Source organism: Gossypium arboreum, chromosome 4 (assembly GCF_025698485.1).
Source record: "Gossypium arboreum isolate Shixiya-1 chromosome 4, ASM2569848v2, whole genome shotgun sequence".
Lineage (NCBI taxonomy): Eukaryota > Viridiplantae > Streptophyta > Magnoliopsida > Malvales > Malvaceae > Gossypium > Gossypium arboreum.
Genome location: NC_069073.1, coordinates 3,461,073 through 3,483,500, shown reverse-complemented (window position 1 = coordinate 3,483,500; position 22,428 = coordinate 3,461,073). Strand labels below are relative to the sequence as shown.

The following is a 22,428-nucleotide window of genomic DNA, read 5'->3' as shown; positions in this document are numbered from 1 at the left end:
ATATTAATACTAAAACGAGTCATTTTTTTACTAAACATCCACAATTGTTTAATGATATACAAATATGTTTTTAATAACAATAACACAAGTTATACCCAACAATATAACACAAAAAATAAGACAATTTATGAAATAAAGTAACAAATAACAATAGTTAAAGTTAGTAGTCCTAATCCTATTGAAATCTTTTAATCATGGCAAACTCAATAGCATCCAAAAAAAAGAATTTTCATAATTTTAGGCATCAATCGGAATAATTTATCAAATGGTAGGCTCAATCATGATACTAGTCGAAGACACTTAAAAAACTATGAGTTATGACTAAATATGATATTATTATCATCGAAAGCAAGCAATTAGCTAACAAATGGGTTGATTTTTTTTTTTTTTTGCATTAGAAAAGTGAAATAATCTTAACCAAAACCTAAAAGTTAGAATTTCCGGTAATTTTGCATAAGGCAATGGTTCAATCTGATTTGAAATCCCTACTAAGACTTGGCAACAAAAATATTTTTTAAAGACAAATTACAAGGGTGAACCTCCAAATTCTCAGACAATAAGTTTATGTTTATGTGGTTGATATTGCATTGTAGTTTCAAGCCTAGTTGGTATGAAAAAAATTTAAGTTTTGGGTTAAAATTTCATTTAGCACTCATAGTTATACTTTCCTTTTCAATTTAGTATTATAAGATTTGGCAAAAACTTTTATATCATTTTCTTAAATGAAAAATCATGGCATATTTTGTTAATCTTTTTCAATTTATATCCCAAAGTCTTATATGAGTTGATTTTTCTCTAGAAAAATGGATAACTAGAGAACCAAATGAATATTTAACCATTAAGCTTTCAATCTTGGTTCTTATAGAAAATTAGTCAGCATTGATCGGCCACAGTTTGCCTTCAAAAAGACCCAGAGACGTAAAACCTAAAACCTTCAAAAATGGTTACTTCATGTTTACTAAGCGAGACAACAAAAGGCAATCCAAACCAGATTATAAATAATGCTTTTGACGAGGATCCACGCAATAATTCAAAACCCTTCACAACTGATTATTTTACATATAATGAAATCTAATACTTTGTTATTATATAATTGGTTTTATAAAATTAAAACTATTTTGAATATGTTGTTTGCAAAATATAATATGATGTAATTTAAATATGATAATAAAACTTTCCTATATTTGTTAGTCTTTTTTCAATGTTTGAAATAAAATACTAAATAGACATGTAAATAAATAGCACATTCAATGAACAATTTGTATAATATTTGTTATGTTCATTTATTAAACTAAATAAACGAATATATACAAAACTTTTGTGATTGCTTAATAAACGAATAAACATAAACAAAGGTGATCGATTCATTTATATTCACAAACAAACTTGTTTATAAACTTGTTTATTAACTCATTTATGACTCATTTATTCATTAATGATATTTTCTTATAAAATTTCATTAGTATATATTAATAAAATTATCTTAAAACTAATTTGATGTTCCATTAATATATATTAATAAAATTATCTTAGTTTGTATTTTTCATTTATAATATAATTATTAATTTTTATATTTAACTATTTTATATCTAAATAATATGTGTATGTATTTATTTATTTATTATTTATTATTTGTTAACATTGTCCGTGAACATATTCAATTATATGTTCATGAATAAGTTCGTTTAAGGTTCATCAACATTAAACAAACAAACATGAACAAATAATTTTAAATAAAAGAACATGAACAAAAAATTAAAATCTTAACCAACACAAACAAACTTAAAAATAAACAAACGAACAAACTTAAAAATAAACAAACGAACATAAAAAAAAGTTTGTTCGTCCAAACTCTGTTCATTTACATGCCTAATATTAAATAAATCTCATTTAACATTATTAGAATTTAGAAAACAAACTAAACGTTCCAATAGGATCTCAACACATTGGTGTCAAGAATCAAGATCCTATATATGTATTTTTCCCTACATAGTAAAGCGCAGAGAATTGAACACCACATACCTTGACATCCATGAATCTCAAAATAGCTATTCAAAAAAAGAAAAAACAAAGAATACACACATAATCCCAACACAACATTCTGCACAGAGAAAAAAACCAAAAAGATAAACAATATTTGAATAAATAATTCTAATCCTTGAAGGATAAAGTCTTGAATTTATACTTAGCAGAACCAACTTTTTGTATATATCTACTGTTGTAAAATATAATTTTGTACAAACTATACACGAGAATGAATAAATGCAAGAGTAAAAACCAAATGCTTTCCAGCTCAACTCTTATCTAGCTATTTCCTCTCTTTCTTTCTTTTTTTGTGAACTATATGTTAGGGACCTTTGTTTTTAATTATATATATTCTCCTGTTCTTACTGGGGTGAAAAAGGCTTACAGAAAAGGAACTAATAAAGGAAATCTACCTGATACTACTTCTCTGCAATAGATATTCACTTCCCCCTTGCTCTTTCCCCTGTTCAATTGTAGAAAGCAAAACCCGTAAAAAGTTCTTTGTGTCTTCTTCTGATTCCAGTTCCAAGTTGGTCTGAAAAAGTGGAAGCGGAGTTGATGGATTATTCCACCGCATCTTCGTCCCACCGCCACCACCCTTCCTCGACATCTGCTGATTCTGTCTTAACAATGCATCTGAACTGCTTCCAACAATATGTACCACACCATCATCAGCATCAGTGTGGATTACACTATGCAGGCTAATTTCTGTTTCTATCACCCACTCTTGATTAGCTGCAACACCTCGGAATTCAGGTTTCCCCAAGTCCACCAGACTCGGGCAATTAACAACCAACACAAGTCTCTCTGTCATGATGACATATTTACCGGGGTTTTTAAGTGCCTTGGACATGACATAGACTTCATCCTTGAGCTTGCCATCATCAGCTTCCTTAAGCACCGATATTCCAACAGCTTCTTCCCAAGAGTAAGGCCTCAAAGGAAGTTCTCTGCTTAAAGGCCTTGGCAAACGAACTCTACAACGTTGCGAACCCATTTGGTATAATCTGCTTCTGTTTCTAATACTCTGTGCAGTTTTTCCAGTAACCTCAAGTATACTAGCAGCTGGTCTTCCCACTAGTCCTGTTACTCCCAAAGCTATTCCTGTACGGAACACAAAAATAATCAGATGATGATGCATGGCTTGTTGTTTATGATAGTAACATGGTTCATAAGACCTGCAGCCAACTAGCTACCGGTGGTTTACCTGAGAGGATTCCAGGTAGGCCATGTTTCTCTGCTTCTTTAACTGGCGATTGAAGGAGGCCAGTAAGTCCCTGAAATTAACAGGAAAATAAGATTCAACCTTGAAAAGGCATGCAGTAACATCTCTATCCAAACAGGCTCCCCATAAAAGACAACTGTTAACAAGCAGCTTTATTTCTTTCCAGAGGGTTTATTGCTGTGGTGCAATATTTACCATCCAAATAGAAAGAGCTCAAAAGATAAAAAGTAGAAAAGATGTTCATACCTCAAAAACTTCATTAATTATGCCTTTACTGTGTGAAGCCTCCCCTTTCAATTGCCTTTCCATTCTTGCAACAGCCTGCTCATCAAATGTAAATGCAACAATACCCTGCAAGCAGTATAGCTTTTCACTGTCAATCAATGATATTTAACTGAATAATTCAAGTTTCTCATAGATAATAACATTAAGAGATAAAAAATAAAATAAAACCTTAATTAATTAGAACAAATTGCATCTAGTGATACCTTGTGTGCAGCTTTACTGAACTGAGTGGCAGCATCACTTAGTGCATAGACCGTATTGCTCAGAAGACTAGTAGTACCTTGAGCCATGCCTGTGATAAGTCCAGTGGGACTCTAAAAGAAACATTCCTATTTCAGCCCTCAGCCATTAACACAGAATTAAAGCTAACAAAGAATACAAAATTTAATTACCTTCAAAATACTCTTTGCAGGAACTGCTAAGAAATCTCTAATTCCTACACCTAGACTCCTAGCAAATCCCATGGGATTGCCAATAACACCAGCAGAGCCAAACACCTGCAGATTACATTAGTTTCTGTGAAATCAAGTGAGGAAGAAGAAGGAGAAAGAAGGAAGAAAACAGCTGCTGTTGCAGCTCTACTGTTGGCTGTAACAGCCGTAAAAAAGAAAGAAAAATAAGGAGAAGAAAAGAGAGAAATAGGGAAAAGACTTGTGTGAAAATAATACTTGTCTATTTACAGTAAGTTACATAGCCTATTCATAATAATAACTAGATACACAAATAAGGAAAGACAAAGATATGATATGATATGCCTAATATTATGCTAATTAATCCTAGAATCATGACATAATTATGCAAGATATCACAACTATCACAACAGTTCCGAGAAGATGATGAATCACATCAGAGGCAACACAGTCAGCAGCAATGAAATTCATACATGGCAAGCTCTGCAGTGTGCAGAGCACTAATTTGCTTCAAACAGATTCTAAGGGAGCTAGAGATCAAAGCATAACTTCTGAATCATGAAAAATGGAGTTCTGAGGCACCCAAGAGTACAAACATCAAATATAAGGTGATATCTTTGACAAATTAAAGTCACCCAGGCTTTAATGGTAAGTATGGGATTTGGTTGAGATTCTAGATTCAAGTTGTGTACCAATGGAACGGCAGGACTTGAAATTTGATCTGAGGCCTGTGAGTAAGCCCACTGATAGAGGACATTTATCATGTGGCTTTGTTTATGTGGTCATTCTATTGTACATAAATATTGTTTTTGCCAAACCTTCCTTAATAGTTAGGTGGCCATATTGTGATGCACTTTTTAAACCTAGGTTTGTGAAGTCATAAATATAGGTTTCAATAAAACTTGGAATTTAAGTTATGATGATTGATATTTTGATTTAGGGATTTTTACCTATGAGACATGAGATTTGAGTTCATGCAATTGAGATTATTAAGGCTATTATTGAGTGATTAAGAATGCCTGTTCTACATCAATCTGGTAACAAAATAGACAAGATTTGCAGTTTTGGATTTGAGGGAACCTTTTCAACCAATCGTTAAAAATCCTATACCGCTTTTCATCCACTAAACCCTTTTAAATTTACTAAATAATTCAAACACTGCTCTCACAACTCAAAACTTGAAGATATTTAATAAACTAAACCCTAAATCAAGGTTGTTGGAATTGGACCAGACCGGCCAACCAAACCGGAAACCACTCGGAACACCAGCCTGGAAAAAGAGGTTGAACCAATTGACCTACGAACCAGTACAAACCAGTTGAACCGGCTGTTATACTTTTATTTTTTATTTTTTTATGAACTAATAATTTATCTAATCAAACCACCGGTCCTGTTACAAAATCATTGCCCTAAATACTAAACAAAGAACCACAACTCTCACATCAGAACACTACTGAAATTAATCTTAAATTCTCAACAAAAATTCAAAACATGAGTAGTTAAATGAACCACGAGCCCCTTTTAGAACATGAGGAAGCCAGAAAATTGCAAAAGCCTCCCATTACCCTTGTATAGCCCAACAAAAAAAGCAGCAGTCACCGTCAAGGGTATAATGCTTTCCAAAATAGTCAACCAATGCATTCCCAACTTAACAGGAAACAATGATGATCCACAAGAAACCAACAACAGAAACCTACAAGAAATGAGCAACGGCGTCAACTCTATGATCGCCTGGGTGACCTGACAAAAGTTTATCAATCCTGATCTCATAACAATCTCCAAGCTCATGCCAACCTGCTAGTCAGCTACTTCACGACAGAGCTTTGGGTTGTTGATTCCCGAGCCATTCATCACATTGTCTTAGATGCTAAAAGTGCATGATTACCATGGTTCCGAAAAGGTTTCAATAGGCAATGGTAACACCATTCTAATTTCTCATATCAATAAAAACCAATTTATGTGCATCAAATCATCACTTTCAATTACTTAAAAGAAACCTTATATTTGTTTTTCAATTTTGCCACAATAAACAAACATCTATGAAGTTTTCCTGTCAAGGATCTGAATACAGAAGCGCCTCTAGTACGCGGGCAGAATAGAGATGGACTTTACTACGGGCCATCAAGCAGTCCAACTAGTCCCCAACGCAATATGGTCATTACTCGTCACTATGGCACTGTCACTAAAGACATCCAAATTTTCGTATTCTAAATAAAATTTTGCATCAATTTTCTGTTCAAATTCAAAAACTGTTTCCGCTTGTAATTCTTATTGCTTCAATAAGATGCATAGGTTGCTTTTTGCTGAAAATCCCCTACATAGTCAACGACCATTACAAACAATTTACAATGATTTATGGGGCCCTCCATAGTGTTGTCAGTTGATAAAAGTGATTTATGGACCTTGCTTGAACGACGTTTTCAAACAAAAATCTTTTCTATATTGATGGTGGTAATGAATTTGTAAGTTTAAAAAACACACGGAACACCAACAATTATTTTCCCCTCCTCTACAACTAAAGAGTGGCCCTAGTAGAGCACAGATACCTACATGTTGTTAAACTGCTAAAACACTCTCACACAAAGCCTCACTACCCTCAATATTTTGGATTTTGGCCGATCATCAAGCTGTCAATCAATAGGTTAATCACACCAAGTCTAAAAAAAACATGCCCCTATAAAATTTTATGCCAAGAACCTCCAAATTATAAGTCTATAAGATTTGGGTGTTATGCTATCAATGGCTGAAGCCATATGCCAAGTAAACTTTAGTCTCATTTAATACCATGTGTTTATTTGAGATTTTCTAACAAATACGTCACCACTAGCGTTTTCATCCTGTTCGTTCAAAAATTTATAGATGTCTTAGTTTTTCAAGAAAATTTCGTTTCAAAATTTACTTCCCAATTTACAACTATTTCTCACAATCTATCTTGGGAGAAAATCTTATTTCCTTGTCTTAAGCTTCCACCCTGCACTATCACAAAGCCACTCTACTCTGCTGCTTGCTAGAGGGTTTCAAAAATTTCAAGTACTACTCCCAACCTACTTCCTAATTCTCCACCTTTTCCCCCTAACCAAGCTCTATCATCATCTCATCAACTTCCTACAACCTTTGCCTCATCCAACCCGGAACATCGCCCACAACCCCTCCTAACCTATCAACATCTAACAACTACTACACTAGCTAAACCAACACAACCTACTCCATCTTCTCCAAATCCATGCTTGCATCATCAAAAGCACCTCCCAAACTAACACACATCCAATGATAACATACTCATAAAGTAACCTCAACCCACCCCCACAGATCCACATCACAGCTCTAGCCCTTCCCCTCTTCATCCCACGAACTTATAAACAAGCCCAATGTCATCCTCAATAGAAAGCAGCCATGAAAGCTGAATTTGATGTGCTTGTCAAAAACCAAACATGTGACTTGCTTCCTTATGATCCTTCAAAGAATGTGATTGATTGTGAGTGGTTATTTAGAATAAAACATCCTGATGGTTCTCTTGAAAGGTGCAAAGCACAGTAGGTTACAAAAGATCTACATTCAGTCCAATTATCAAACCCACTATTGTTCGACTAGACCTCCCAATACTGACTCAAGAAATCTAGCCACTCTTCCAACTAGATGTGAATAATGCATTATTTGCAAAGATGATATAAGAGGTTTATATGCGACAATCACCCAGCTTTGCAAGCAATTCATTGTCTAATCATGTTTGCAAATTGAAAAGCAAATTTATGGTCCTAAACAAGTGCCTAGGGCTTGGCATTACAATCTAGTAAGAGTGGGATTCACCAAATTCAATCTTGATAGTTCTCTATTCATACTTCACAAATTTGACTTGAATGACTATATTCTTATTTATGTGAATGTTATAGATCGCTAGCAATTACATCCAAGGTGTTCGAAATATGATTGATGGCTTGTCCCATAGGTTCTCTTATAGGTCTTGGTACATTGCATTATTTTACGGGCGTTGAGGTCCTTCCTAGTGATGATGGTCTTCTATTTTCTCAACACAAATATATTTTTGATATTTTGCATGATGTTAATATGCAAGCCATAAAAGGTGTTCCATAACAATGTGTTCAACAGCTTTTGGTCCTTCCAATGATGAACACATTGTTGGTGTCTTGAAATATAGGCAACTTACTGACAAACTTCAATACATATCCTTTACTAAACCTGACATTGCATTTACTGTCACCAACCTATGTCAATTCATGCATCATCCTCAAGAAGCCCATAGGAAGGCTATCAAAAGGTTGCTCTGATGTTTTAATCGAACATCCTACGATATTCGCATAACTCGTGAACATGACTCAAGGCTGGTAGTTTATTCAAATTTCGATTGAGCTGGTGAACCGATTGATCAAACTTCCACTACTAATTACATGATTTATCTAGGAAGAACTATTTTATGGTCCTCCAAGAAGCAGTGATCAGTGTCTTGATCTTACACTGAAGTTGAATATCATGCTCTAGTTGCTGCTGTCACAGAAACATATTGGCTCGCTAATCTCTGCTGTTCGCTACACTTTTCACTCAATATCATCCAGCATATCATATGTGATAAAGTTAGCACAACATAAATTTCTGAAAACCATGTCTTCCATAACTGAATGAAACATGTGCAAACGACTTCCACTTCATTCATGAATAGGTAGAAAACAAAGAAGTTGCAGTCAAACATTTACACACTGTAGATCAGGTTGCGTGTTCCAAGTTGGGTGTTGTCAATGTCTTCACCAACTTGCAAGGGTGTAAAAGAGAGGAACCAACTATCGTGAATCTAACTCCATTTTAGCTTTCTGTTATTTGTTCCAAAATTTTGTTTTTCAAATATTTTCTAACATACTTAAGAGTTATTGAGATTTTTTCTTCTAGCTATTAGGAAAATTAGTTGAGAATTACTTGTATAAATAGCTTGATAAAATTCAACAATGGAGCACATTTTGTATTCTATTTTCCTTATAGATAGCACCATGCTATAGGGTTCAATGATTTTAAAAAAGACGATCTGGTATTTACCTTGTACATCTCATGGAGAAATTGTCGAGTATAGTGCCTAATCAGGATCTCCTGAATAGATTCCCAACTGGCCATTTGATGCATGATTGACAACTCTTTGAGATGAATTCGTGCTCCCTCTACATCAGCAAGAGCCATCAGACCTCTCTGCAGTGAATAATTTTACCAAGAAGATTAGTACTTTACAGGAGAGGAACCCCAAGGGAATTTTCAAAGTTCTACTAAAACAATGGAATTAATATGAAGCAAAGAAAAGTAGTAAAACAAAAGCACACGAATTACACTAGCAAAGCACATTTTTTATTAAGGAATGACCATTTAATGATTGACTCAAGAACATCTGCATGATTAAAATCATGGCCAAAAATCAAAAGATGAAATGAGAATGATGATTGTTTTCCCTACTCCCTCTTCCATTTATTTTATTATTATCATCTTTTTGCTTTTGTGGTTTACAGTTTCTATGGATGAGGCAATTAGAAGGGAAACATATGCCAAACCAATAAACAAATTAAAAAAACACAAAACTGAAATAGACTTAATAGCATTCTGAATTTAACTTCACGAGTAGGAAATATCATTTGCTCCTGTTATGCGATTATTACATTTGGGGAAAAAAGGACAAGAGAAAAAGATCATTGCTGCAAGTTTGACCCTTTTTTCACCCTCCCTGTTTCTATTCAACTTATAAAAGCAGTAGTTAGTATTTGACAACCAAATACAATTTTAAAATAGTCTCAACTTCTAGCAAAAATTCAAACATAAAAAATGACAAAAATAAGCCAAACTCACAAGGAAACCATGAAAACTTGCAGAATCCTAAGTAGACTGAATTAGCTTTAGCTCGTGTACTAAGCATAATAATGTGATGGATCAAGACATCACCTAAAATAGCTAACGAATTGCTCAGGTCACTTTCATCCATATACTGAGGCAGAAGAAAATCTCATCCTAGCAAAACAACTTATAAATATGCACTAACCAAATCAAGATTAAGTAGCATCCACCCAAATGCATAGTGACCAATTCCAATTACAGTCAAAATAGTGAAACAATATATTCTATATGAGTACCAATAAATATACCAAGTCTCTATGTCTGCGCATGTAAAATAAATGTGAAACACTAGACATGTTAAGTTTGGCCCTTAGTACAAGGCAGGAAGCACAAATCCATCATATTTGGTAAAAAAAAAAGGTAACCAGTTCACTGAAGCCACATGAGATTTGGCCATATTTTTCATTTATTTCCTCACTAGACAAGAAATGAAATCTTCACTTCCTGGGTAAGCTAGAAATGCTTGAACTTTTTATAATCATGCCAGTTTTTATTTTTTAGATACTCATCTATGATACACAACCTTGTATGGTTCTCGGAGTTTAGATAATAGAACCACTCACATGGATAACAGATTCTCCAGATGTAAGAACCCCGCTTCTAAGCATCCAAGGAGAACTAGAAAAGCTGTTCAAACCAAACCTCATATTTGTTAGTTTAGTTTACAGGTGATAAAATAAGAGCTTGAGTTGAATTTAAAGAAACCAACTCCACTAGAGACAAAGTTATTCTACCTAAGAGTGAACTTTATAGGAGCCAAATCAAATGATTCCACATAAATCTTCTTCTGTCTTCTGGCCAAACAGTGAATTTGCTGCCAAGGAGCCCCTATTGGAACTATTAAAGGTAATCCACCAGTGTCATCAATTCTACTGAGCACAGGAGTACCACTACCATGTAGGTGTTCTCTTACTTTCACATGCTCAGATGTTTGACCGTGCATAAAACCCACATTGAAGTTAGGATCAGAAAATGGCAAGGCTTGACTCTGTAAACCTGGAGAGACAGCTTTGTAGAAGTAAAGCAAGCTCAAAATCAGTTCCTGTTCAAGCTCAAGGCAAAAATCTGCCATTCTGCAAGCAAATATATACTAAAATAAGCACTTAAACTATTACAAATCAAACAATTACTAAGATGCATTTGAATCTGAAACGACACCTTAGGCTTATATATTCAAAAGAGACCAATGAAATATCTTTCTTCCTCCACTTTGCCACAGCTAGGTTAAACACAGGTTCAAACGAAGTATCTGAAGAAATCAGTAACCCCCTTTCTGCTTTAAATTTTGGGCTATCATCCTTCTTTATCTGGCCAGCTTGGTTACTTCTGTATTCCCTATTAAAGGAAAGGACGACAGGATAGGGGGTGTTATGCAGTTGATTATCTATTTGAAGCGAAGATATATGGCAAGAAAGCTTTTGGTGGTCCACACTTTGAAATAGATCAATTTTTATATTTTTTGCAGAGGCAAAAAGCAATTCCTGCAAAATAAAGAGAAAGCTTAATAGATTTTGAAGTATATCTTTAGATCTGAACAAATATCTTTAGATCTGAACAAAACTCTAGCAATTTGTATCTGCTAACCTGTGGATAAGAATTAACCAAAGAAATACCAATGCAAGGAATAGTAACTGAAAACTTCTCCTTGTATTCAGCAGGTTTCCCTTGTTTCTCTTGATTTTGTTTTTCTTGGAACCTAATGCTACTTTGATCTGTCATGTCTTTCAGAACATGATATGTTGAATCAATAATTGTGAGCACCTGAAACAAGAAATTCAGTTGTTAAGCTACACAAATGCAAAAAAACATCCAGCTCAAAGCACCTAACTATGATAATGTACCTTTGTTGCACCCTCAGCACGCACGGATAAAAGCAACATCCTTTCTGGCTTCTGTAGACAGTTTAGCATTAGATAAATATTTAATGTAAAATCAGGACACAGGAGTAGAGGGGAAATAATAACCTTGAATAGCTAATTTTTTATATTTAAGAAATAGCTATTTCAAAAATATATTTATAAACGAGCCAACAGAATCATATGCTACATTACTCCAGCAGTATAATATAACAAGCCATCTCATATTCCTTATGTCTTTAGAGAACAATAATCGGTAATATTTTTCAAGAACAAGGGAGAGTGAAGGATTTTCTTTGGAGCATGTTTTCTGGATTTATGCTATTTTAATTATTCTTTAAGCAATAATCAATAGATTATCAGGTTCACATATTTACAACACTTGTGTAATTATTTATATTTTAATGTTTGAAAATTATTAGTATTTGGCCATGCTAGTTCTAAAAGACAAACACAGCCATGCAGGTTGTACAATAGCACATTGGCTTATCTTGAACTTTGGTAAAGTAGAAGAGCTTTCTATAGAATTTTAGCCTCCGAAATATTCAAAAAATAATGCTCACCTTCAAGGTAAGCATCTAATGCTACTATATTCATTAAATATAGCATGAAACTAAAAATCGATATATTATTAGCTTGCAACTTTTTATGTTGCAAATTGACCCTATTAGACAAGTTACTGCAGGAGGGTTCAATCCTCAAAGAATATCAACTGAAATATACTACTAACCCTCCTTTACCAATTCAGAGCAGATATAAAGTTTGCTGACCTATTTAGGCGCCTTATGTCAGGTCCTGCTTAAAGAAATAAAGCTAATAACAGAATGATGTACCTCAGAAGTAGACTGTAGGTGCACAGGCATATGTTCTTTCAAATCATCTAGAGCAAAAGAACCCACCATACGCTCCCCTGGTACCTTTATATGTCAAACAAAGATTCATTAGAAAGGCAATACCTTACAGTTCATCACTTCAAAAGGAACAAAAAGTAAAGTGGGCATACCTCAATAAAAACACGGTGGGGATAGCAGGGTTCATCCCACGCATAAGGGCAGGAAGTGTATGGGTGAACAATGGTGTCAAGTGATTCACACCTTTGTTGGTAAATCCTTAGTCTCTACAATGACAAAAAAGATACAGAACTCTCACAAAAAATTATTATCAAAGTTTTAAAATGGGTGATGCAGAATGCAAAGAAGGTAATTGAGGGATTAAACTACTTAAAGGTTTGGAGTTTACACAAATATTAGCTATTCCACATTTGATGGTTTGGGATCTTAGCATTTCATATTTAAGAGTAGAATGTCATAAATAACCCCTAACAAACAGAAAGAAAAGTAATAGTAGATACGGCAGTACAAATAAGTAAAATATATAAAATAAAAAATAAAAAATAAAAAAACTACTAACAAGTACTCTGTCAGATTTCAGAATATTTGAGTATATCAAATATGATTCTAAAATATTCTATCCCTAACTTTAAGGCTGTATAAGATCCCTACAATTATTCTGCTTCCTAGCATAAAGTTACCTTCGTTAGGCTAACTATGTGTATAAATATGTATGTAATCTCTTGTGGAAAATATAATAGAAAATATCCTGTTTTCACATGGTATCGAGCCTGTTATTTAGCCCGAGTTCGGATTTTTAGCCGGTTTCTTTAGCTTTGTTCTTTTTTTCGACTCCCAACCAGTCCTCAAGTCTATAGAACTTGTTCGACACAACATGACTGAATCGTCAAGACCAAGAACACTGGGAGGGCTCAAAATTTCGTAAACAACTCAAATCCAATGAGTGAGTTTCAGAATATCCAAGTAGCCTCTGAGCTAAATGGAAAAATTATCTAAAATGGTCCCAACTGGTTCGTACCTTCTTGAAAGGAAGAGGAAAGTGAGTCACTTACTCGGGCCGGACCTAAAGAAGGGACCCTAAGTTTGATGCTTGGGATGAACAAGACTCTATGGTAATGTCTTGGTTATGGAACTCTATGATGCCGAAATCGTGATACATGCATGTTTCTTAGCACATCCAAAGAAATATGGGAAGTCGTGAAGCAAACTTATTCTAAAGTTCGAGATCTTGCTCAAATCTATGAAATCAAGACTAAGATTTCATCCACCAAGCAAGGAAGTCGATCAATCACGGAGTATTCCAATCATTGCAAAGTTTTTGGCAAGAGATGGATCATTACCGATGCATTCGGATGAAGTGCAAGAAAGATGCAAAGACTCTGAAAAGGTTTGTTGAAAAGGATCAATTTATGATTTTCTTCTTGGACTGAATGTTGAGTTTGATGCGAAGAGTTCAAATACTTGGAAAGAGGAACTACCATCACTAAATGAAACAATTGCAATTGTTCGTCTTGAGGAAGGAAGAAGAGGAGTTATGGTGGAGATCAATCAAGTGGATAGTTCAGCCTTGGTTACTAATGCTGTAAATGAGAGGAGATTTGGCCCGGAGCGACCAACTAGTGAAGATAATAGATGATAGAACGTACAAAGTCTTTTAACAAGGATTCCGTATGGTGCACCTCTTGCAAAAAGGCTCGTCACACTAAAGACAAATGCTGGAAACTTCATGGGAAGCCATAGACAACAAACAAAAATTTTTCGAAAAAGGTGGACAATCAAAGGGACAAGGACGAGCAAATACAACTAGACAGACTAGATAAAAAAACAATTCTCGTGAATTACCTATTGAATTCAATAAAGAAGAAATTGAGAAGTTAAAAATTTCTTTGGGATCATTGGAAAAACTTCTTCAACAGTACTTGTAGTTTGGCCTTTTCGGTATATCCTCTCTTCAAAGTTCTAAAGTCTCAAATACAGATACCAAAAGTTCTTGGGTCATTGACTCAGAGCTACTGAGACCACATGACCCACTCCTCACAAAAATTTGTTTCTTATACACCTTGTTGTAGTAGTAGAAAAATAACGATGGTGATGGTTCTGTGATCACGTTGGCGGACAAGGTGATATTGTTATAAACAAAAACCTTACTCTTAAAAATGTCCTTCATGTTCCAAAATTATTTACCAATCTTTTATCCATTAAAAAATTACAAAAGACTCTAACTGTAAAGTGGTTTTCTATCACAATCGGTGTCTTTTTCAGAATGTAATCGAGGAGGATGATTGAACATGCTAAAGAAATAAATGGCCTATACTATCTTGAAGAATCCAGTGAAGAAGTTAGTGTTCTGAATTCCTCACCTTTATCTCTCATATCCAAGTCTATTAAAACCAATAAAGACCAAATTTGGCTCTATCACCTTCGCCTTGGTCACCCATCGTTTAGAGTCCTTAAAATTATGTTTCTGATATAGATGTTTTCATTGGAAAACAATATCAACGGAGGAATAGGAATTAGAATTCTACATTTATTTAATTTCTTTGGGAGTTTTAGTTTTACTAGGTTTTTTTATTTCCTTATAAACTTTAAATTAGGAATTCTATTAGGACTTTAAATTAGGAATTAGATTATGATTTTCCTTTGTAATTAACAGCCTATAAAAAGGCTGCCAATATGAAATAAAAGGGGGGTTTTATTTTTTATCACAATCGTTAGTTTGGGAAGGGGGTTCAGTCAAAGACGAATCTGCCTTTGAGTAACCATAGGTCGAAGCAAGGATACTTTCTCGTCTAGACCTGTGACTAGATCTTACGCCAAGGCGCATAACAACTTGGTATCGAGTCGGTTGTCATGGGTGACGAAAAAACTTTGACACCAAGTGGAGGCATTTATGGAATAAATGGCTACAAGGCAACAAGCATTAGAGGAGCAGATGGCAATTTTATCTCTTTCGGTCCAAAAGACAACGAAGAGAATTTAGAAAAAATAATGAAGAACAAGGCGTTAGTGGAGGCAAGAAAAGAAATTGATTCACAACACGGTGGGGGCATGGTGCCAAGATACTCCAAGATGGAATTTCCCACTTATGATGGTGTTGGTGATCCTTTAGGATGGTTAAAAGATGCGAAAAATTTTTGGCAATCACGGACCAACGAAGAAGACAAAGTCGGCTTAGCTTCATTCCATCTCTTAGGAGAAGCACAATTGTGGTTTGATCAAATCGAGGAAGAGGAGGCAAATTTGGATTGGGAGCGTTTTAGAGAGTGTTGTCATGTCATATTTGGGCCACCTATGAGTAATAACCCCTTGGGGGAACTTGCAAACTTGAGACAAACTGGGACGGTAGAAGAATATCAACGTCAATTTCAATCACTATTGGCTAGGACCACTGATCTTAAACCTCGACAACAAGTAAACCTTTTTACTACCGGATTAGTAGAGGAACTTAGAATTGATATCGAGATGCAACAACTGGGAAACCTTGGAGTTGCAATGAATATGGCTCGAGCTTTGGAACGGAAACAAAAAGTCTCTTCCAAGATGTTATCTCAAACCAATCTAAACTGGTCAGCTTCCCAAAACACTGGCAGCAATTCCATTATTCCAACAACTAAGAGCTTTGCAAAGGGAGGAGGACAAACAACGAAACCAATGGGGAATAACAAAAAATAGGTTCTTCGCACCATTTATCAAAAGATTGACAGGGCAGAGATGGCGGAGAGAAGGGCTAAGGGATTGTGTTATAATTGTGACGAGTCTTACTCCATGGGGCACAAATGTAAAAGGCTATTTTGGATAGAAGTACCAGATATTGAAGATGAGCAAGATGATGAGGTAGATGATCTTGAAATTTCCTTACATGCCATTAGAGGAACTTGCAATTCATCTACTATGCAACTACCAAAGAAAGGTGTCGGAAAAGCAGTGTTAGTTCTCGTTGATTCAGCAAGACACATAACTTTCTACGAAGGTCTAGTGCCAAGATTGGGACCGAAAATACAAAAGAAAAGGGGTTGCAAGTATGTGTGGCAAGCGGAGAACGGGTTCCTAGCATTGGCATTTGTAAATCAATCCATTCGTTGTGGCCAATGACAACTTTCAAGCTGATTTTATACAATACCATTAGAAGGGTTTGATATGATTTTGGGGTTAAATGGTTGTGTACCCTTGGTCCAATTTTATGGGATTTCAGCTCCTTAATTATGCAATTTGCGATAAACAAGAAGAAGATACTCGCAAGGGCAACACCGGAGGAAGTTCCACGACTCGACTTGATACTGAGGACGATTTAACTAATATAGTATTAGATAAGCTCTTGGTAGAACTTGCGCATTTATTCCAAGAACCGTCTGGGTTACCTCCTAACCGCAAATGTAACCATCGTATAACTCTCAAACCAGGAACGGGACCAATTGTAGTCAGGCCTTATATCAACATTTTCAAAAGGATGAGATCGAGAAGCAGTGTGACCAAATGTTACAACAAGGAATCATTCGACCCAGTAGATCACCATTCTCTTCTCCAGTACTATTAGTAAAGAAGCATGACGGGTCATGGCGTTTTTGCATCATTATCGAGAGCTTAATGCTTGCACTGTTAAAGACAAATATCCGATTCCTGTCGTGGATGAATTGTTGGACGAACTTCATGGGGCAAAATATTTTACAAAATTGGATTTACGATCGGGATATTTTCAAATTAGAATGGCAACTATTGATGTGGAAAAGACAGCCTTCCGAACCCACCATGGACACTTTGAGTTTCTTGTCATGCCATTCGGGCTTACCAATGCCCCTTCCACATTTCAAAGTTTGATGAATGACATTTTTCGCCCTTACTTGCGTAAGTTTGTTTTAGTCTTCTTTGATGACATATTAATTTATAGCAAAACATGGACTGAACATATGCATCATGTAAGATTAGTTTTTGAACTCTTGCGGGATAATATGTTGTTCTTAAAGAAATCAAGTGTTTCTTTGGAGAGTCTCGGGTAACCTACCTCGGTCATGTCATCCATGGTGAAGGGTCGAGGTTGATCACACTAAAATTAAAAAGTCACCGATTGGCCAACTCCTAAAACTACCAAGGCTCTACGAGGCTTTCTTGGGTTAGCGGGATATTACGAAAATTCATCAAGAATTATGGACAAGTGGTTGCACCCTTAACATCTCTTCTAAAGAAAAATGCCTTCAATCGGACTAAGGAAGTCGATGTTGCTTTCACCCAATTAAAACTTCTCTTTCAGCCCCAGGTTTGCAATTACCCAACTTTGCGAGGAATTTGTGGTTGAATGTGATGCTTGGACAATGGGTTTGGAGTCAGTACTACTGACAAAAGGACACCCATTGCCTTTTTAGTTGCAAGATTGCGATCGACACCTTAAGTTGGCTGCCTCTGACGTGAATTAATTGGTTTGGCAAAGGCGGTGACTCATTGGCGACCTATCTTTGGGGAAGGCATTTCCTCATCCGTCTTGATCATTTCATCTTAAGTATTTGTTAGACCAACGACTTACGACATCTCCACAACAACATTGGATCAGCAAGCTAATGGGGTTTGATTTCCGAGTGGAATATAAAGCAGGGAAGTTGAACAGGGCTGCAGATGCTTTATCTAGAAAAGACGAAGACTTACCACACCTCATGACTGTTTCATTCCCTCAAGTTGAAATTCTTAAAGCCATCAGACGAGAAATAGAAGCTTCCCCAGAATTATCACAACTGCAGCAAAGAATTCTACAAGGAGAGTTGGGGCCCGATTGGGTTGCACAAGATGGGTTGATTTTCTTCAAAGGGAGGTTGTACCTTTTACCTACCTCACCAATTATTCCCACTCTTATCTCCTCTATACATGCTATGGCACATGAAGGGGAATTGAAAACATTGCATCGTCTTCGCCAAGATTTTTTTTGGAAAGGAATGAAGCTTGCAACCTCAGAATTTGTGCAACATTGTTTAGTATGCCAACGCCACAAATGGCAAAATTTACAGCCCGCAGGTTTACTTCAACCTCTTCCAATACCACCACATGTTTGGGCTGATATTTCTATGGATTTCGTGGAGGGTCTACCCAAAGTAAAAGGGAAATCGGTACTTATGGTGGTTGTGGACAGGCTGTCGAAGTACGCTCATTTTTTACCTTTGTCCCATCCATTTACTGCTATATCTGTTGCTACCGTCTTTTTTGCAGAGGTATTCCGACTTCATGGCTTGCCTGAATCCATAGTTTCAGACCGTGATAAAGTTTTCCTCGGCTGTTTTGGAAGGAATTATTTCGTCAAAGTGGTTCTAAGCTCGCTTTTCCTCAAAGATACCATCCCCAATCGATGGTCGACAGGTAGTTAACCGAACAATAGAAATGTACTTACGATGCCTCTCTAGTGATCGTCCACGACGAAAGGTCGATTGGGTTCCATAAATTTGAGTATTGCTACAACACCTCATATCACATCGCCTAAAGGCCACTCCTTCCAATTAGTATACGGTAGGATCCACCTCGACTTCTCTCCTATTCAACTGGTTCTACAAGGATTGAAGTCGTGGATAAAGCTCTACAAGATAGGGATGCACTTTTACACAATGCTCGGATAGACTCTTGCAAGCTCAAAGAACGAATGAAAGCCACTTATGATTTGGGGCACGAGAGTTGAATTTTAAAGTCGGGATTGGGTTTGGTTACGGCTTCAACAAAGATCGACAATTGACGATAACTAAATGAAGCATCACAAGTTATTGCCAAAATATTTTGGTCCTTTTAAAGTCTTGAACAAAATAGGATCGATGACCTATCGACTTGAATTACCTACAAGCGCAGAATACATGATGTATTTCATGTTTCTTTCCTCAAAGAATACAAGGGACCTCAACCAGATCGGTAGGAGACTTGCCGTAGTATATGATGGCAAGGCCTTGCCTACTCCACAAGCTATTATTAATACCAGGCTTAATCGGGTCAAGGAACTATTAGTGCAATGGGCAGGATGCCCTCAAGAAGATGCCACTTGGGAACCAATTGATAATTTTCGAGCGACTTATCTCGAATTTGAGCTTGAGGACAAGCTCAACTCCGAGAGGGGGAGTAATGATATAGATGTTTTCATTGGAAAACAATATCAACGGAGGAATAGGAATTAGAATTCTACATTTATTTAATTTCTTTGGGAGTTTTAGTTTTACTAGGTTTTTTTATTTCCTTATAAACTTTAAATTAGGAATTCTATTAGGACTTTAAATTAGGAATTAGATTAGGATTTTCCTTTGTAATTAACAGCCTATAAAAAGACTGCCAATATGAAATAAAAGGGGGGTTTTATTTTTTATCACAAACGTTAGTTTGGGAAGGGGGTTCAGTCAAAGACGAATCTGCCTTTGAGTAACCATAGGTCGAAGCAAGGATACTTTCTCGTCTAGACCTGTGACTAGATCTTACGCCAAGGCATAACAGCTTTCCTTCACTATTCAAAGGATTAACTGTTGAAAAATTTCATTGTGATATCTCGTGAACTTGCAAAACATAAACGTACCTCTTTTCCAAGAAGCAATAAAGAACATCCACTCCTTTAACTCTTGTTCATAGTGATGTTTGGGGCCATCCACTATTTCAAATATTTACGAGCTCGGTGGTTTGTATCCTTTATTGATGATTGTACTGTGTGTCTTGGATTTTTCTTTTAAAGCAAAAATCGATGTTAGGTCTGTCTTTCCAATTTTTACAACATGATCAAAACACAATTTGGGGCGAAATAAAAGGGTTTAGGTCGACAATGCCAAGGATTATTTCAATCAATTCCTCTCAACATATTTTCAAGAAAGAGGCATTATACATGAGTCATCTTGTGTTAGTACACCCCAACAAAATGGTGTAGCCGAAAGAAAGAATGGTCACATTTTAGCCATTACAAGAGCCCTATTGTTCCAAAAAAGTCCCTAAACAATCTGGGGAGGCTGCTCTAATCGCTACTCATTTGTTAAATAGATTGCCTACAAAGGTCCTTGAATCTCAAAGTCCTATGCAAGTTCTAGCCAAATTTTTCCGATTTCAATACCTCCAGTAATCTTACTCCCAAAGTATTTGGTCATGTCGCCTTTGTCCATGTTCATTCTCAAAATAGAGGAAATTTGATCCATGGGCTGTCAAGTGTGTCTTTCTTGGATATTCTTCCACTCAAAAGGGTACAAGTGCTATCATCCACCACAAAAAAATTTTTGTAACAAATGATGTTACTTTTGTTGAACAAGAAAATTTCTTCACTCGTCCTTATCTTCGGGGAGATCTTATTCACGAAGATAAGGACAAAGAATTCTTTCTTCTTGACATTCCAGCTCCTGTCCAGCAACCAAACACTCTCATTCCAGCTCTAAACACTCCCATTCGGCTCTGTCCAGCAATCAAACACTCTCACTCGGACTTTGCTCGCTACCCACCGCCTAACTTGAAACAATGACCCTATGCAACCTGAAACGAGCCTAGTACACCCAAATCACCAAGAGGAATTCAGGACACTACTCGTCAGATTCTTGGTTTACTCAAGGAAGAAGGCACCAGTGCAAGTTCAATCATCTTCTTCTCCTATACGACACGAGGTAACTGCTGAACCTACTTTGAATTCTAATACTACAGATTTAGATGATTTTCCCATTGCTATTAGAAAGGGGACTAGAGCTTGTACAAAACATCCCTTGCACCTATTCATGTCTTACAAAAACTTGTCCCATAACCACAAAGCCTTTCTTACTAGCCTAAATTCTATTTCCATTCCTAAAATTGTATTCGAGGCATTAGAAGATGAGAATTGGAGAAATGCCATGAAGATTGAAATGGAAGCTCTTGAAAAAAATAAGACATGGGACTTAGTGAAATTACCGGAAGGAAATAAACCGGTGGGATGTCGCTAGGTGTACACAGTGAAATATAAGTCAGATGGTTCTTTGGAGAGGTACAAAGCAAGGTTGGTTGCTAAAGGGTACACTCAAATGTATGGGATAGACTATCTTGAGACATTTGCCCCTGTTGCAAAGATGAACACTGTAAGAGTGTTGTTGTCACTAGCTGCCAACCAAGGCTGGAAATTACAGAAATTTGACATCAACAATGCCTTTTTACAAGGTGACCTTGAGGAGGAAGTCTATATGGATGTTCCTCCAAGATTCAGTCCAAATACAGGACAGGCAGTTTGCAGACTAAAAAAGGCTTTATATGGACTAAAACAGTCCCCGAGGGCTTGGTTTGGAAGATTTACCAAAGTGATGCTCAAGCTGGGATATAAACAGAGTCAAGGAGATCATACTCTGTTCGTAAAACATTCATCTTCAGGGGGAGTGACTGCTTTATTAGTCTATGTTGATGATATTATTGTGACTGGTGATGATCTAGAAGGAATGGAGAAGTTAAAAAAATGCCTAGTAAAAGAATTCGAAGTCAAAGAGCTAGGTAAGTTAAAATATTTCCTTGGTATTGAAGTGGCACACTCTCGGGAAGGAATATTCATATCTCAGCAAAAATACATAGTTGATTTGTTGACAGAAACAGGCAAGTTGGGCTGTAAACCAGCAGAGACACCCATAGAGGTGAACCACAGACTCGGAGATGTATTAGAAGATACAGCAGTTGATAGAAGGTCATATTAAAAACTTGTGGGAAGCTTATTTACTTGTCCCATACCAGACCAGATATTGCCTATGCAGTAGGTGTTGTAAGTCAGTTTATGCACAATCCTAAGGAATCACATCTTAGTGCTGTATATCAGATTCTACAGTACTTAAAAGGCACGCCAGGCAAAGGAATCTTATTTAAAAAAGGCGAAAATTTAACCCTTGAAGCCTATACCGATGCAGATTATGCAGGATCTATGGTTGATAGAAGATCAACCTCTGGTTACTGCACTTTCCTAGGAGGCA

General features: G+C 36.2%; 1 protein-coding gene across 2 annotated transcripts in view; it reads right to left on the bottom strand.

The window, feature by feature from the left end:
- Nucleotides 1–2,178: 2,178 nt before the first annotated feature.
- Nucleotides 2,179–22,428, bottom strand: part of LOC108459349 (uncharacterized) — a 53,179-nt gene continuing 32,929 nt past the window's right edge. For both annotated transcript variants that reach the window (XM_053026919.1, XM_053026920.1), the window contains exons 33-45: nt 12,685–12,798; nt 12,515–12,598; nt 11,667–11,717; nt 11,410–11,586; nt 10,984–11,306; nt 10,560–10,898; nt 10,389–10,452; nt 8,989–9,135; nt 3,928–4,032; nt 3,739–3,849; nt 3,497–3,601; nt 3,233–3,302; nt 2,179–3,129 (exon numbers count right to left, since the gene is read on the bottom strand). In XM_053026919.1, coding sequence (XP_052882879.1) covers nt 2,435–3,129; nt 3,233–3,302; nt 3,497–3,601; nt 3,739–3,849; nt 3,928–4,032; nt 8,989–9,135; nt 10,389–10,452; nt 10,560–10,898; nt 10,984–11,306; nt 11,410–11,586; nt 11,667–11,717; nt 12,515–12,598; nt 12,685–12,798 — 2,385 coding nt within the window. In that variant the 3' untranslated portion in view covers nt 2,179–2,434. The remainder of the gene's footprint in view (nt 3,130–3,232; nt 3,303–3,496; nt 3,602–3,738; nt 3,850–3,927; nt 4,033–8,988; nt 9,136–10,388; nt 10,453–10,559; nt 10,899–10,983; nt 11,307–11,409; nt 11,587–11,666; nt 11,718–12,514; nt 12,599–12,684; nt 12,799–22,428) is intronic.